This window comes from Hesperophylax consimilis, chromosome 30 (genome assembly GCF_061612785.1).
Source record: "Hesperophylax consimilis isolate HC1 chromosome 30, BYU_Hcon_1.0, whole genome shotgun sequence".
Taxonomy (NCBI): Eukaryota; Metazoa; Arthropoda; class Insecta; order Trichoptera; family Limnephilidae; genus Hesperophylax; species Hesperophylax consimilis.
Window position 1 is genome coordinate 4806189 of NC_142865.1, and position 17549 is coordinate 4823737.

The window sequence follows — 17549 nt, forward strand, 5'->3', positions numbered from 1 at the left end:
TATGTAAAATAGTAGATTCTCTTGTACTTTTTATACGCCCTGTTGAAAAACCACAAATCAGAATCGAAATATTTCTTGAAATGGCAACAGCCATGCTTTGTTACAAGATTTGAATAGTCAGATACTTCCCAACCTTCCTCTTTCTCATCTCCTTATCTCATTGTCCCACTGGATTCAAACAGATGGGACTCCACCACATTGGAAGCTTATGGCGCAAACTTCGCCACTCTAGAATACTAAATGAAACTTGTGAGTACAATTAAAAAAATAAAATCATTTATTTAAGACCTCTGGCATATTGATTGTTATATTTTTTAAAGATGCCGTCAGAAGGTCGGCGAATTTGTGTTTATTTCCGCTTTGAAATGTATTCGAAAACAGAAAACTGTTTTTTTGAAATGTGATAAAATTTTATTATCAAAAATAAACATAATTTTTGAAATGAACTAAAATTACACATCTGATAATGAAAAAAAAAAACATTTTATTATTTGTTTGCATTTACAAATTTGTTATAAACATTACTGCCACCTCACTTTTTGTTGTTTCATATAAAAATAATTAACAAAAAAATCCACCAAGTTTCATAATTTTTTTTTCAAATTGCGGTCTGAATCTTTGGTTTCATAGAGGTGTTTGTTTTAATTCTTCTGTGGTTAACTTCTAGATTTGAATGTAAAGAGTAGTGTTTTTCTTTTTATATTTCTCACTATAACAACGACAACGAATTCTAGAGACCATATGAGCTCTTCCTAAAAGGAAACACATTGAAAAACCGAACAAATTAGCCTAAGTGCTTAAGTTTATGTAGGTGTTTTCATGGGAGTATTAATAATTCTTTCAGATATTTTTGCTGCTGCAACTGTTTTTGCATTTCTGCCAAATCTTCGGTGGCCGCACAAGAATACGACGCTTCTGCCGTTATTTCTTTAAATGCCGCTTCTGACGGAGTAAAAGTCTTCAAGCTCTGTGTTTCAACTACTGAACCGTCTCTCCTCATGGCCGATTGTTGGGACACTCTTTCGAGCCGTCGATTCAGCGCGGCCAGGCTCTTTTTGCACTGTTCCGCTTCGTTCTTTTGCCCCATTGACATATCTGGGCTTTTACCGAGAACATTTGTGTTGTAAATCCTGATTAATTCGTCGCCAATGTTTTTTATGGCTTCTCGTAATTCCTCGTCGAATAATGCCAGCGTAGCATTTGCACTTTTAATGATGACGGGAATTCGAACCTTATTCATTCGTGTCAAGCCCAATGCGAAGTTCCGCAGTGATATATTTTCTACAATGAGTTGGTTAATCCGACTTTGCGTGTTCTTCTCTTGCAGTTCCAAGAACTTTTCTTGAGCTCGTTTCACAGCTGCATAGTACTCTTGTTCGTTCACAAGGTAAACAGGATCTATGTCTTTGCCATTTCGATTTTCTAAATCTGTTTTCGTTGGTTCCTCTGTTAAATCTTCAGTAACCTCAGGTGCAGTTGTTTCCGCTTCTTCAGGAGTTGGTTCTATGCCAAACACTTCTTCCAAATAGTTGGTTGGAATTTCAGTAGTTGGTTTTTTTGTTACTTTTTCTGTTGTCGTTTTGATTGCTGTTTCTGTTGTCGTTTCAATGATTTTTTCTAGGACTTTATCAGTCACCTTTTCTGTCACTGTTTCTTTCGGCTTGTCTCTTTGTTCTTTACTGACAGCTGTGAGAGTAATCATATTGAATTTTTTATCGTCTGCCTGACTCAGCAAAATATTTCCCGTGGCAGGATGGACGGTAATTGCAGTTATTTGATCCCCTAGCTCTGTGATTTCTTGTGTCGTGACTTTTCCATCGCTGATTTTAAGGTCTTTGGTGTCAAATGCGAATACTTTTCCTCTTGCTTCTCCTTTGACCTTAGAGCTGATTAGAAACACTCTGTTCCTGGGATAGTCTCCGTGAAATTGAAAGGTGAATATACCATCTCCAGTGGAAACCTGAAAAAAAAAATATTTTAATAATATTCAAAAAATAAACAATAGAAAAATAAAGATTAGGTTGCAACTGAAGCTAGATATCGGACACTCTACTCTGTCCGGTTGTAACCCGTATACTAATTGTGTTACTGAAATTTAAAAACTACTCTCAATAATCCCCCACCCCAAAAAGCCTAGCGTCAAATTAATGAAAGTGACAGATTATAGTGCATACGTAACAAATATATGCCTAAATTAAAACAGGTATTTCGTAAAAGAAAAACACCACTGTCGATCTTCAAGTTAAGGTATCATGTTTACGCTTGCGAGAAGACTCCATTTTGTAAACTTATTCAAACAGTTAAACAGCGGTATAGTAACTGAGGGTGACCGGATAAATCATCAAAATGATAATTAATCACATCTTTAAAAAGTTATATTAAGTCATGGAAAGTGATGAAACCAACTAACTAACCATCACGCCTTTCCCCCGCAGGGGTAGGCAGAGAGGACAAACCGCCAAACAACTCGGTCTTGGCATACACTTCTTGCCTCATTCACATTCATACAAACTCTTCTATTGTTCTGACTCTTGACATGGCCCGACTCGAGTATCTGATTCACTTGTTCGTGCCATGTCTTCCTCGGGCGTCCCAGACTTCTGCTACCATTCGCATTTGCATCATATATCCTCCTTACACTCCTATCTTCGCTCATTCGCTCTACATGCCCAAACCATCTAAGCGTCCATTTCTTAATCTTACTCATTACGCTTACATCAGCCTTGCACTCTTTGCGGATCTCCAAATTCCTCACACGATAAAACATATTTTTACCACACATACGCCTCAGGGATCTCATTTCAACAGCATTCAATCTACTTTCATCCTTTCTTTGCCAGTTCCATGCCTCACTTCCATACATCAAGGTAGGTACCAGCACTCCATTGTGGACTGCTAACTTCGCTTCTTTGGACATTTTTTTGTTAGCGCCAACTGCATTCAGTCCTCCATTAACGGAATTACCTGCATTTACCCTTCTTTCAATATCTCTGTCAGCCTTCCCATCTCTCTAGAACATACTTCCTAAATACACAAACTCATCCACCTGCTCCAAGTATTCCTCATTCACAACTATATTGCACACTGTTTTCATACACTCTCTTTCAAACAACATTACATTACATTGATGAAACAAAAACTTTATTAACTGGATTAAGTAGGTTAGGTTAGGTTAGGTTTAAATTATGTTTTTTCATCATTTCTAATGACTTTATATCAGTTTTTAAAGATGTGTTGAATTGTCGATTTGTTGATTTATCATGGAATCAGTATAGTGTATAAGAATAAGATAATCCAACAATCAATCAATTAATGCACAAAACTTAGCGCTTACGTTGCTGACTACTGAATTTGAAATGAATACCAGTGAATTACAGAGCTTGATTTTGTGCTTTCAACTAGTAAAAATAATGACAGATTATAGTAATTGTCAGATAATCAAGTAGCAGCTTAGTAAGGTAATGTACTGTAATTTAAAAAAAAAAATCTTGAAAATCATTAACATCATTTTTTCAATATTAGCACCCTTCATTGTATTTGTTAAGGCTTTGTAGTTCAGAAAAGAGAGTTTATTTGTGCGGAAACGACCTCACAAGATAAACTAAGCACATAAGAAATACTATGAAAGCCAAGGAAAGTTTGTTAGAGAAACATGTTGTCATCAAAATAAATGCTTTTTTTGAATTTCACTTTAGATTTTGTGAATGAATGCAAATCTTGGAAATGGAAATTAACCCACTTCCCGACATCCAATCGAGCTATAACTCGGTAGACAGACTCGTTGTCGATGACAATGATAATATGTACATAATATTGTGCTGTTTTCCATATTCTTCACAAATATTTAGCAGCAATCTCAATCTCTTGATCGACAGAACTAGGACGATCATGTCGTCGTGTGTGGTTTATGCATACATTGTTAATATGACAGCCCGCTCTGATGTCCAGGCGAATTGATAACGGGTACATGTAAACATTAAACAGGATGGGGGACATATACCCTCCTTGCCTTACTCCTGACCGTAAGTAAATCGGCTGGGAGTATGTACTTTACAGAAACCAAACGCACTAAAGCAGCAAATAACTCACCAAAAAATACCCACCAAAAAATTGCTAAAACTGGACATTTTTCATGATTCTTTTCTAATATTTAAAACTAATTCATTAAATTTTTTGAAGCGATTCATCATTTAAAAACTATTTGCACTTAATTTTCAAAAACCTTTATTAATTAAATAATTACTATTTAATTACAATTCGTGAGCTTTGTGTAACTCATTCACTCTCCACATACCCTAATAAAAATAATAATATTTGGATGATTTGTATTGCGCCATTTTTGTGCAAAATCACCTCAAGAGCGTTGTACATTATAATACATTTCTACAATGATATATGTTATTATTAAATATGTATGGAGATAATATACAGTACAATATCTACCTGTTAGGTCACTTGAGATTAACACTTAATTAACATTAACTAATTGTTTATTAGCGAAATTTAGATAAAGGATTTAGGACATAATTGGATATAATTGGACTTTCTCTCAGGAATGGTATACATATTTAATTTAAGGGTATGACAGCTTAAATAGGTAAGTTTTTAGTTTCGACCTGAATTCTGTTGGACTTGTAATGGATCTTAGTTCCGGAGGGAGTTTATTCCAAGCCTTCGGCCCAGATGCTTCGAAAGCGCGATCACCAAACTTAGTATTTGGCTTGCGCTTAGGTTCCATCAGTCTGCCTGTTTAGTAATCTACCTTCTTCCTTTTTTTTGTTGTTTGTTTTTGGGGTGTTATGCCGTGTTGCGCTAACTCCTTCTTTAGGATGCTTTTGGCCGTGAGAATCTAAAAACTTACCTACCTTCTTCCTATTTAGTAATCTTTGTTATCATTACTCACATCAACGAATTTAACAAGACATTTTAAGAACATACGTAATAGGTATATTGAATATGTGTAATTAAATTTAGAACCTGAAATAAAATGTACTTTGTTTTTTATGGGTTGATTTTTTTGTGTCATAAAATTAAGTTGTATTTTATATTTACCGGAGTAGTTTCTCTCTTATCCTGGACGGTAAAAGTTGGGCGGTAATTTTTATTCTCTAAACCATTTCCCCATCGGTCTGTAAACGTTAATTTAACACTTGGTTTGATATTCTCCCTTTTCAGCGGAGAAAAGTTTGTGCCAGTGTTAAAAGCCAGTCTATTAACGAACAATATTATTTTTGCCGGGACCTTTATTTCTATAGAACTCGGAGATGCTCCGTCATAGGTTTTTGCCACGTTCATTTCATAGTCCTGTCCAAGGATATTTACATATGTAGTGCATTGTACTTGGAATAATATAATAAATAATAATAATAAGATCGATTTCATAGCTTTTCCTTCCATTTAGTATTTCGATTATCTGAAAAAGAAAATTACATGTAAATAAGGCCGCTAGCACAAAAGTGGGATTAACTCTATAGTTGTAGTAGTCAATATTGCCCTGGTGAAAGATTGGTGAATTTTTTTAACGTGAATACTGCACACAAGAGTCCCAACTGCTCTCAATCGCTTGTAGGCATTGAGACTGGCATCCCCAATTAGGGTATTTTATGAGGCTGAAAGTGGGTAGAGGAAGTATTCAGATATGATCACCAAACATGGCTAAAGTCATTTCAAGCAACGTTTCAATTCTGAATGATGGTCTATAGATATCTTCCACTCTGGGACATGCCACAAATATACCTTATATTATTTTAAATGATTATATTGTTAAATAACAACAATTAATTAAATAAAATTTACTTGCGCACGTCAGGATTTGAACCCGCGACCTTCAGATTGCTAGTCGAGCCCAGAAAAAAATTATGTATAAGGCCTATGAAAACTGCTTTAAAGTTCAAAATCTCCTACTTACGAACCCATTTTTGGTTATAATTTTATTGTATAATGTGGCAAATTAAGTTATTTATAAAATGATAGAAAAAAAAATTAAATATTTATCCCTGAACATCCACAAAATAAAATAAAAGACACTTTTTGGCCATCTTTTTTTCTTGCATAAATCAAAACAGGCAGATGGTGTTAAGCGGGAATTTAAACCTTATCACCATCTACGTAAGGGCCGTTATTGATAGCGGCTCGATTTAAAATATTACACGACGTAGTGCATCGCCTTAATTACCCTATTTCGTGACATATCTACTGAATAGAAAAAAATATCAACCCATCATTTTCATTAAAAATTTGGGTGCCATAAACGTCTTTTTTGAAATGGTGACTTAATCCTCGGTTAAATTAGACATTTTTCAAGAGTGCGCGGAGTGGCGGTCTATCCTCTATGCCTGCCTATGCTCACCGAATTACCAAGGCGCTGATAATACCTAACACTTAACAGTCCTAATACATCGCCCTTAGGATTATATTTCATAAAAAACAACCTTAAACTTACTTAGGCGTCTATTGGTTTTGACAACGGGCGCCAAATTTTTACGCGTGCCAGGCGCCGTTTGGCTCAGGGCCGGCCCTGTTAGGCCCATTTCCACCTCGGTGGCTTCGTCAACAAGCAAAATTGTCGCATCTGGGGCTCGGAAAACCCAAGAGTTATTATTGAAAAGCCTCTCTTTCCTCAACGTGTGACTGTTTGGTGCGGTTTATGGTCCGGCGGAGTCATTGGACCTTACTTTTTCGAAAAAGAGGCTGGAGCAACAGTTACGGTGAATGGATTGCGCTATCGAGAGATGATTAATGATTTTCTATGGCCAGAATTGGATGGTATTGATCTGGAAAACGTTTACTTTCAACAAGACGGCGATACGTGCCACACAAGCAACGAAACCATTGATCTTTTACGATTGAATATCAAAATAACCCCTCTTATTGGAAAACCCTGTAGTTGCTGTATACACGATAATTTAAATATTTTTATTGGTTATGGTTAAAAAAATTGTCTATGAATTTTTGTTGACGTTTTACAACGTTTTATGTCAAACAACTGTCACAATATTGTGCGCGTTTCGAAATTCAGCATGTATTTTTTGTGACCATTGCCGAGTTGACGGGCAATCTGCCAATCTGTACCGATTTGAAAGAAAACTGATGTCACCTGTTTTTAGATGCGGTGTAGTATTCACATAAAAATAGTGTTTATTTTCTAATTTTGTTTCTGTTTTTTTTTTAAATAAGTACCTACTTAATAGTTAAAAATGGAGACGGGAAATTTAGTTCCAAATTCTGAAGAGCTAGAACGATGGGAGACAAATAATACATCGAACCAATCAGAAATGAAAGCTCCTCAAGTGGAAAAAGTACCTCAAAGAGTGAAGAGATCGAAACATATCCTTAGCCTGGGACAAAAGGCAGATATATTGGACAGACTGATAGCTGGAGAAGGTTCAACTTCTGTTGCTAAAGCCTACAACCTCAATGAGTCTACAGTTCGCTCCGTGAAGAAGAACGAAGCTAAGATCCGAGCCAGTCTTGCTGCAGGAGTTTCGAAGCATTTAAAGCACTCATTTCACAGCCAGACTCTCAGAAAGATGGAGAAAAACCTCTCAGCTTGGATGGTGAAACAGCATTCCAAAGGTATCACGCTTAGCATGAAAAGCATTCAAAAGAAAGCTAAAATAATGCACGACCAAATCAAATTCGACAGCTTAACTACGAAGCTTAACACCGGCAAAGAATTAACATTCTTAGCTAGTAAAGGGTGGTTCATGAACTTCAAGAAACGCTTTGAGCAATTCCAAATCTCCAACGAACAACCGACACAAGAAAGCGACGCAAATGTTGTCATTATAGATTACGAAGCCGCCGAGAAGTTTACCGAGGATTTAACGAGGCTTGTAAGAGAGAAAGGTTATAAACCCGAGCAGGTTTTCAATGTGGGAGAGTCTCAAATGTTCTGGAAACGCCTGCCAAGCAAGACGTTTCTCGCTAAACAGGAACAGCTATCGACTGGATATAAACCTTCAAACGATAGACTGAGTTTTCTTTTGTGTGTTAACGCATCGTGCGATCTTCTAACCAAACCCATGGTAGTCTACCGGACACAAAATCCTAAAGCATTACGAGAGAAAAACAAACACCATTTGCCTGTATTTTGGAAATCTAACCGACACGCTAAGATTTCTGATTCTTTGTTCAGTGATTGGTTTCACAACTGCTTCGTGCACGAAGTGACGAGATATCTAACAGAAAAGAACTTGGATTTCAAAGTGTTATTGATTTTAGACGATTCCGCATGTCACACGGAACATTTACAATTCGCGCACCCAAAAGTAGAAGTGCTTTTCATGCCACCAAACACATCGTCGCAACTTCAACCGTTACAAAACGGTATAATGCACATTTTTAAAGCGCACTACACAAGACATATGTTTCAGCACATTTTAAACGCTATAAAACAAAACTACGATACTGCGCATGTTACAAAGATTTGGGACGAATACAATATAGCCGACTGTGTACGAAACATCAAGCAGTCTCTCAAAGATATGAAACCAGTGAGAATCCGGGCTTGTTGGAAGCATTTATGGCGCGACGTTGTATACAGAACAAACTTTTTACCGTCTGTTCGGAACGAAGCAAAAAAAATCGTAAAATTAAGCTATCGGATTAAAGGCAGCGGGTTTGACGACATGCAGATAAAAGAAGTCGAGGCATTTTTAAAAACTCAAAACGTTGTGCAAACGGACGGTGAATATGAAGAATTCCTTAAAACATGCCCAGACGATAATGAATTTGAAGAGATGGAGATAACTTCGAAGCTGCATCAGATGAAAGAAACTTTGGAGAAGGCTTTTCAAATCAACGATCAACTAAGCAAATGTTTCTTTAACGAAGATCCATATATGGTCAGGAGCTTGGAGTTTGTGAAGGAATTAGATTTGATACTTAAACCTTATAAATATATGTATAAATTGCTGAAGAGCAAGACAGACATGACTACAATCTTTTTTCCGGAGTCGAAGACTGTTGAAATGGAAATTGATCCTGATGAACTGCCGCTGGTTCCTCGGAAATCTACGTTTGCGAAAAGCAAGGAATTTCAAGGTAATTATGTATTTTATTATATTTTTCTTGCAATACTAGCTGTGCCCCTCAGTCTCAGCTCTGTCTGTCTGTGGAGATAGAGAAACAATAGCGCATATTGCTTTCTTGTCCAACAGATGGCGCTGTTTAAACATATTTTTACCCGTCACAGGTTACACCTATATATAAAAACACACGCGAAGCAACGAAACCATTGATCTTTTACGATTGAATATCAAAATAACACCTCTTATTGGAAAACCCTATATTTTTTTGAATTAGTGGAGAAATATCATTTGGTAATTTGCAGCATATTTTTTAAGGATAAGTCGCCTGTATAAAGAAGTATATTATATATTAGGTTGTTACGAGATTGGGTGTTATTATTTCCACTATAAATGTACTTTTTAGTAAACAATTTGCCTTATTTCTTATTGACTAAGCGGTTAATTATTAATTAATTAACTTATATCCGTTGTTTATGGCTATTTGTATTATTATGTTGATTTCATTATTATAATATTATTATAATTTCATTATTAACTTGACTTAAAAATGTAACTTAACCGTAAATGTATAATATACCTCCTATGTATATATGTCAGCGACATGTCATTGGTACCAATTATTGTACTAACTTTTATAACTTTGTAACTATTGTCATCTATGTAATTATGTACTGTTTGTTTCTGCAATAACCAAAAATAAAATAAATAAAATAAAATAATTCTCAATGTTTAAAAGGAAGAAGCTACAAGCCAAAAATGTGTATATTCTTGGTATACCTTATATTTTAGGTAATATGCATTAAAATCGCTTGACAAACGGAGTCTTGAAACGTTCCATTTCAAGCACAAAACTGGTTTTTATTTATTTTGTAAATAATGTTATAAGAAAGCAAAAAAGTTAATTAAGTGAAACTGACACAGATAATCTTAGCTATAATACTGATTTTTTTTAAAGTTGTTTCCTTTATGCGTTCATACATTTCTGTTATTTTTAGTAGTTTACATTTATAATTTTTATTGAGTAATCTATTTTTTTATTTGTATTCTACTCCAGCAAAACGGTAGGAAAACCTTCAATTTATCTAAAGCTTATTTTTTGGTATTCATAATGTACACCAATTCGTTATAAAGATTAATCGAAATAGTGATTCAGCATTAAGCTTCGCCTTAAAGGGACATTAACACACTTCGGCCGGGAAAGATAGTTCTTCCCGTTCGGTCGATTGATGCTTAACGCCGAGAAGGGTAGTTCTACCTTTTGCACCAGCCTCATTTCAACGGCAGAAAAGATGGAATTATTCAATGTTCATATGAATATTATATACCAATCTCTTTGTAAAGGTCCCAACTATATGTTCATAATTATTGAATCGTAATGCAAGTCTTTTTTGTTCATTGGTATTTCAAGAAAGTAACAGTACAGGGTTTTCCAATAAGAGGTGTTATTTTGAATATCCCGCTATTTCGGTAGATGTTACTTTTGAAGCTGTCATTTTTTGACATTTGACAAGTAAAAACTACGCCATTAATAAAAATGGAACGATACACGCTTCAACAACGCATTGAAATTATTAAAATTCACTTGAGTGAATCAAATGCAAATCATCTTGTGTGATGAGGCCCATTTCCACCTCGGTGGCTTCGTCAACAAGCAAAATTGTCGCATCTGGGGCTCGGAAAACCCAAGAGTTATTGTTGAAAAGCTTCTCTATCCTCAACGTGTGACTGTTTGGTGCGGTTTATGGTCCGGCGGAGTCATTGGACCTTACTTTTTCGAAAATGAGGCTGGAGCAACAGTTACGGTGAATGGATTGCGCTATCGAGAGATGATTAATGATTTTTTTATGGCCGGAATTGGTTTGTATTGATCTGGACAACGTTTACTTTCAACAAGACGGCGCTACGTGCCACACAAACAACGAAACCATTGATCTTTTACGATTGAATATCAAAATAACACCTCTTATTGGAAAATCCTGTATATTATTTGTTAGTGAAATAATTCAATTCCTGGAATGAGGGTTTTAATGACTGTGAAACCTAATTCGAATCTCTATCTCTGTTCTGCCCCACTCAACTCCTATGTGCAAGAGAGTGAGAGATGTCGGGGGTATTTAAAGAAAGCAGGTGTGAGCAAATACCGATAGGCGGATCGTAATAAACATATTAGAAGGTTAATTGAGTTGTATTTCAAATAATATTCGATTTTCGTTTAGTCCTTTTATAGCTTGGGCATGCTGAGTTACTATGTAGAAATTTTTATTAAAATATTTTAATTATTTTCGAAGATATAGCGATGTAAAACAAATTAAATAAATTTGCACGAGGCCTTTATTTTCGCCCGGACTTAGCATAGCGCCAGCCCAAAAAATACCTGGCCGAAATGTGTTAATAGCCCGATGTATCATTAAATTGAAAGAAGCGAGTTTATGGGACATTAGGTGATGTGGAGTGGATGGTATAACACAGTCAGTCTGTGTAGGTTTCTTATAAATGTTAAAAACACACTTATTAATTTCTAAACTAATAAATAAGTCTAAAAAGTTAAAATTGTTGTTGTCATTATGTATAAGTGTAAATTTTATGTTTTGATGAAGGTTATTAATAAAAGTGAGAAAGAAGGGTAAATGCAGGTAACTCCATTAATGGAGGACTGAATGCAATTGGTGCTAACAAAAAATTGTCCAAAGAAGCGAAGTTATCAGTCAACAATGGAGTGCTGGTACCTACCCTGATGTATGATAGTGAAGCATGGAACTGTCAAAGAAAGAATGAAAGTAGATTGAATGCTGTTGAAATGAGATCCCTGAGGAATGTGAAGATCCGCAAAGAGTGCAAGACTGATGTAAGCGTAATGAATAAGATTAAGAAAGGGACGCTTAGATGGTTTGGGCATGTAGAGCGAATGAGCAAAGAAAGAGTGTAAGGAGGATATATGATGCAAATGTGAATGGTAGCAGAAGTCGGGGACACCCGAGGAAGACATGACACGATCTAGTGAATCAGATACTCGAGTCGGGCCATGTCAAGAGTCAGAACAATAGAAGAGTATGTATGAATGTGTATGAGGCAAGAAGTGTGTGCCAAGACCGAGTTGTTTGGCGGTTTGTCCTCTCTGCCTACCCCTGCGGGGAAAAGGCGTGATGGTTAGTTAGTTAGTGAGAAAGTTATCCAATTGTCTGTTGCTACCTGACCAAATTACAAAATTATCATCAACGTGTTTATACAAAATAAAGACATTAGATAATAGGGAAAGTCCACAATCGAATAATTTGTTTACAAATGAATTCATAAATATTTCAGCAAACAAAGAAGAAGCGGGATTTTCCATCTGAAGTCCATTATGTTGTTTGTATAATTTATCATTAAAGGTGAAGGCGAAGCTTCATGCTAAATCACTATTTTGATTAATCTTTATAACGAATTGGTGAACATTATGAATACCAAGAAATATGCTTTAGATAAATTATTGAAGGTTTTCCTATCGTTTCGCTTGCGTATAATACAAATAAAAAATAAATTACTCGATAAAAAATATAAATGTAAACTACTGAAAAAAATATTTTTTCAATAGAAATATATGGATGCGTAAAAAAAATAACTTAAAAAAAAACAGTATAATAGCCAAGATTATCTGTGACAGTTTTACTTGATTAACTTTTTTGCTTTCTTATAAAATTATTTACAAAATAAACAAAAACCAGTTTTGTGCTTGAAATCGAACGTTTCTAGAGTCCGTTTGTCAAGCGATTTTAATGCCTATTACCTACAATATAAGGTATACCAAGAATATACACATTTTTGGCTTGTATCTTCCTCTTAAGTAATTTTGATTAACCGTTTGAGTGCCAAAAAAATTCATACAGTTGCTTGTAAAATGCCACCAAAAAACATTATTTTTTATGAAACTATATATTTTTTTAAAACCCCATAAATTCTTTGAATTTTCAAGGATTTCGATGATTTTTTCGGTGTTTTATTAAAGAATATTGGTTTAGAATCACGCGGAGGAGGATCCCGAAGTCCAGGCGTTACGAAAAAATGAGAATTTTACGTACAGACGTACGCGCAAATCAGAACACGACTGACGTAATCGACGGAAATCGACGATCGGCAATCTTCGTTAAAACACGAATCGACGATTGGCACCCAAACGGTTAATACAAACTTCTAAGAATGTGGACATTTCTTTCACAATGGTTTGATCTAAATGGGAATTATTTAAAATATTCAAAATTAGGTTTTTACATAACAGTGGGAATGCTAGGAAATAGATTAACAATGTCAAAAGATACCAATTTACTGTTTGCTAAACAAAATTTAAGTAACAAATGTACATTGAAAAATAAAACTCAATAAAACAAAAATTATAAATTGTTACATAGTTAATGCCCAAGAGATACAATTTTTTTCTTCTTATTAGTGCATTGATTTTGTAAATTGAATTTATATAGATATATACATATACATAGAAGGGCTGTGATCATGCCATTATACAAAGGAAAAGGGTCACGTATGGAATGTGGGAATCATAGGGCTATTAGCCTGCTAAGTTCAATTGGCAAAAAAAAAAAAAAAAATCCACACTCCGTCACTGTCATTGGCATTGTTTCTCGTGTTCAACAGCTGTTATTAGCGAGTGTGTCAAAAAGCATCCTCGCTCTTTCATACACACTAAATAATAATACAGTGGTACCTCGACATACGAGTTTAATTCGTTCCGCAACCTCGCTCGTAGATACGAGCGAGGTTGCGGAATTCAAGATTGAATTATTCGTATATCGATGCAGATTTCCCCATACAAAATAATTAGACTACCATTAATCCGTTCCAACCCCCCAAAATGTCACCTCAGTTATTTTTGTTACGTGGTTTTGAATAATAAAAACGTATTTATAAATGACAAATATTTATTGTACAAATACAAAAAAGAGAATGTAAATAAATAAATTAGATATCCTTACTGGTCTTTGCCTTTTTCGCTACATTTTTCTCGCTTTCACCTGTAGGCCGTTAGAAAAAAACATGTCCAAGGAGGTTTGTTTCTTCCTCCCTCTCAGAATGTTCCGGAAATGAGTTAGGCAAGTGTCATTAAACAGATCAGATGCACGACCTGTTGCAACTTTTTCTGGGTGTTTCTTTTCCACGAACTGTGAAACTCTCTCCCACAACCGAACTCGTATCTCGAATTTCGCTCGTAACTCAAAGCAAAAAATCACTCGCTCGCCGGCTCGTATCTCGAAAAAATCGTATGTTGGGGCACTCGTATGTCGAGGTACCACTGTAGTTAAAAATGAGACGAATGGTGGCATGCCATTTCGTTGTGATTGTAAAAGCGCGCCAATGTAGGTACATACGTACATTATTCAACGAAACTCGAATAAAATATTGCCAGACGGTTTTCAAACTTTGACAAAGGATAAAACATTGGTGATATGTGGTGAAAATATGAATACTAAATTTTTTATTAAAAAAAATGTTACCGGACAGCAAAGTGCCCATAACATTTTTTACTCCAAATGTGCTAAGGAATAGCTGGTTAAAGTTTGTCGGGTACGTGCCGATACACCCTTTATATATGCCAGAGGCCTGAGGGGTTTAGTAACATTATATCATCCTGATTTACAGAATGACAGCAGTGGGGTGATCCTTCTGCAGTATATTTTTCGGCTTTTTATTTTTACTACAGCTTCTGATTTCGACGCTTATTTTTCGAAATCTTTTCATTTGTCGAACGATTGAAAAAAATCGCCACAAATCTACTCAGAAGTGGGATACATTAATTTGCATACATCTAAATAAAGATTCAATTTTTTTTTGCTTTACAGTTTTGAGTGTTTCAATGAACCGTCCGGTGAAAAAAGTTCAGACCTTCATGAAAGATTAAAAATTGTTGAAGAAGTTAAAGTGATGCTTAATGCTAAATCACTATTTTGATTAATCTTTATAACGAATTGGTCTACATTATGAATACCAAAATATATGCTTTAGATAAATTGATGGTTTTCCTATCGTTTCGCTTGAGTAGAATACAAATAAAAAATATAAATGTAAACTACTAAAAAATATTCAATAGAAATCTATGAATGCGTAAAGGAAAGAACTTCAAAAAAATACAGTATTATAGCTTTAAGATTATCTGTGACAGTTTCACTTGATTAAATTTTTGGTTTCTTATAAAATATATTTTCAAAATAAATAAAAAACAGTTTTGTGCTTGAAATCGACTCCGTTTGTCAAACGATTTTAATGCCTATTACCTACAATATAAGGTATACTAAGAATGTACACATTTTTGGCTTGTAGCTTCCTCTTAAAAAAAAAATCCCACGGAAAAATGTGTTGACATAGCCAAGCGTTTAGGAATTGCAGCACGGGAATATAATGCGATGAGAGCGGTAATACATTATACTTTAACGTGTTTTCTGCATTTAGTTTTGGTGTAGCCGCCAATTATCGTATATCAAAAACTATTGAGCTTACCCCCTTATTAATATTAGCGGGATTTTTATGATTTTAGAGGATTCTAGTTGGCAACACGGTATCACATCTACATACATAAGCACACAATTCACCACAATCTTTAGACATCTGCCCTGATGATGTACACTGTAATGCTGTCCAAAACGTTGGCTAAAGAAGGAGGTAGTGCAACACGGCATAATACCCCAAAAATAAATCACAAATCATATCTACCTACCACTATGTTTTTTTTTTAACTAATTAATCTAACTAATTCGTCAAAAACACAAATAAGGTGAAATCAAAACTAACTTAAATCACGTCCATGTTATTTCACAATTTACTTCAACTGTAAACCAATCGTTTGACTAAACGTACTGATTTATCTAAGTATAAATTAAAAACACTGAAACAACCAGGGTGTTTATGATTCTTAATAAATATTATTTTTTATTTATTTTATTTGGTTTTACGCACATCTGGGCTTTTAAGAACAGAATATATCTAGTGAGTTATGAAAATTATACACAATATTTTTAAAGCATTAACCTTTCCCTTACTGTGCTAAAAAAATACACGCGTTCCGGTGCTGTGTAGTCAATACACATCTCAAAATAAGCGATTTAATATGGGAAAAATATGAATATTCATAGCTAATCGATTATTTTTATTATATTTTATATCAAAAGTGATAATAATTGTAATTTAATTGCTGAAAACATGAAAAAACCATCGGTAGATGCCAAAGAAACGTGCGAGGGGTCCACATCTAACGACGGTTCGCGGCCAACTGGCTAGCGGCTGGCGGCTGGGACAAACACAGCTGTGCGGTCGTAGGTATCGATGGTCTAAATCAAAAACTACAACTGCAGAAGCGTGGATGTCTCATGTTCCCGCATAGCGAATTAAAGCGGGACATCAATAGCGTCTCATTTCCTCGCACACTCTTCGCGTATTAGTATCACACGGTTGATTGTATTGATGTATTTGTTCCCGATTTTTAACAAAAAACTCTGATTTTTAATTGAATTTGATAACAAGGTAATATATTATTTTTTAATTCAGTGCATAAATGTATAGCGGAGGAATACCTAAAATCTGAACCCAGAATTTATTATATTTATAGAGTTATTAAAGTTATTAGAAGCAATGTGTATTAACTACACACCACAGATAAGGAAAGGTTAAAGGAAGAATGACCTTTCTACATAATATACAATAATTTATTTAATAATTTTCGGGAAATCGACAGTTTACATTTAATCAGTTTGTACATAAGTATTATATAGTAAAATAAAACCAATTATGGATTTCCTCCTTGTGACTTTGCCTCTACTGAGACAGCATAATAAGGAATAAGTAAATTTAATTTGTAAGAAAGGAATATGAAATCAAAAAATTACATACAAAATAAAAGATTATATAAAACGAAAAATTTACAAAACAAAACATTTATCAATACATTTATAGCCATGGAGAGAGGTTGTAGGTATAAATCAAATCATAATAGAGATATAAACAATAGAGACATAAACATTATTCACAAACCATCAGAGAAATATTCTTTTATGGACCTCTTGTATTTGGTAAGTTGGCAACTGAAAATATCTACCTTGGATAATACGCTATTGTAATTATTCCATAGTCTGTTCAGGCAAGAATTCTGATTAGAGTTATATATTAGAATACATAATATCATGACGTATTCTAATCAAATCCTTGTATTGTTGTACCGCTCAACACAAAATTTGCTTTTCCTTTCCTAAACACGCTCATTAAAGAACATAAATATATATTTTATTTAAATAAATACCAGAATTAATAATGGCATTTCCAATTACACGTGTTCCAATTATATTCTCTGCGTGCGAATTGTATCTCAATTTCTCTAATAAACAATAAACAGTGTTAATCTCGAGTGACCTCCCAGGTAAGTATCTGTTTATCTGTCTGAACAGAATATAAATAATAATATATGACATTCTAACCAGAGATGTGCAAAATGGGTACCCAAAACCATTTGAAATGCAAAATGGAAATGGGTCAAAACTTTTC

At 34.7% G+C, this 17549-nt stretch overlaps 2 protein-coding genes across 5 annotated transcripts in view; one reads left to right on the forward strand and one right to left on the reverse strand.

The window, feature by feature from the left end:
• Positions 1-475: 475 nt before the first annotated feature.
• LOC149409548 (uncharacterized) lies at positions 476-15845 on the reverse strand. 4 transcript variants are annotated; one of them, XM_089649692.1, is made up of 3 exons: positions 15807-15845; positions 5053-5413; positions 476-1960 (listed from the first exon to the last, which is right to left on the reverse strand). In XM_089649692.1, exons 2-3 carry the CDS (start codon positions 5395-5397, stop codon positions 818-820), a joined length of 1488 nt encoding a protein of 495 aa, XP_089505818.1. In that variant the 5' UTR covers positions 5398-5413; positions 15807-15845; the 3' UTR covers positions 476-817. The 4 variants fall into 4 exon arrangements, with proteins under 4 accessions (XP_089505818.1, XP_089505819.1, XP_089505820.1 ...); XM_089649693.1 differs by having other exon boundaries at positions 15733-15838; XM_089649694.1 differs by lacking the exon at positions 15807-15845 and adding an exon at positions 15729-15799.
• LOC149409549 (uncharacterized) overlaps positions 8867-17549 on the forward strand; it is a 49328-nt gene continuing 40645 nt past the window's right edge. Inside the window, exon 1 of the mRNA XM_089649689.1 lies at positions 8867-9045. Within this exon, the coding sequence (XP_089505815.1) occupies positions 8989-9045 (57 nt within the window). The 5' untranslated portion in view covers positions 8867-8988. The remainder of the gene's footprint in view (positions 9046-17549) is intronic.

Excerpts from the sequence above, each read along its gene's own strand:
- LOC149409548 (XM_089649692.1), bottom strand. The coding sequence starts at position 5,397 with ATGGAAGGAAAAGCTATGAAATCGATCTTATTATTATTATTTATTATA. Across the intron at positions 1,961-5,052 it reads ATAAGAGAGAAACTACTCCG|GTTTCCACTGGAGATGGTAT; the intron begins GTAAATATAAAA and ends TTTTTTTTTCAG.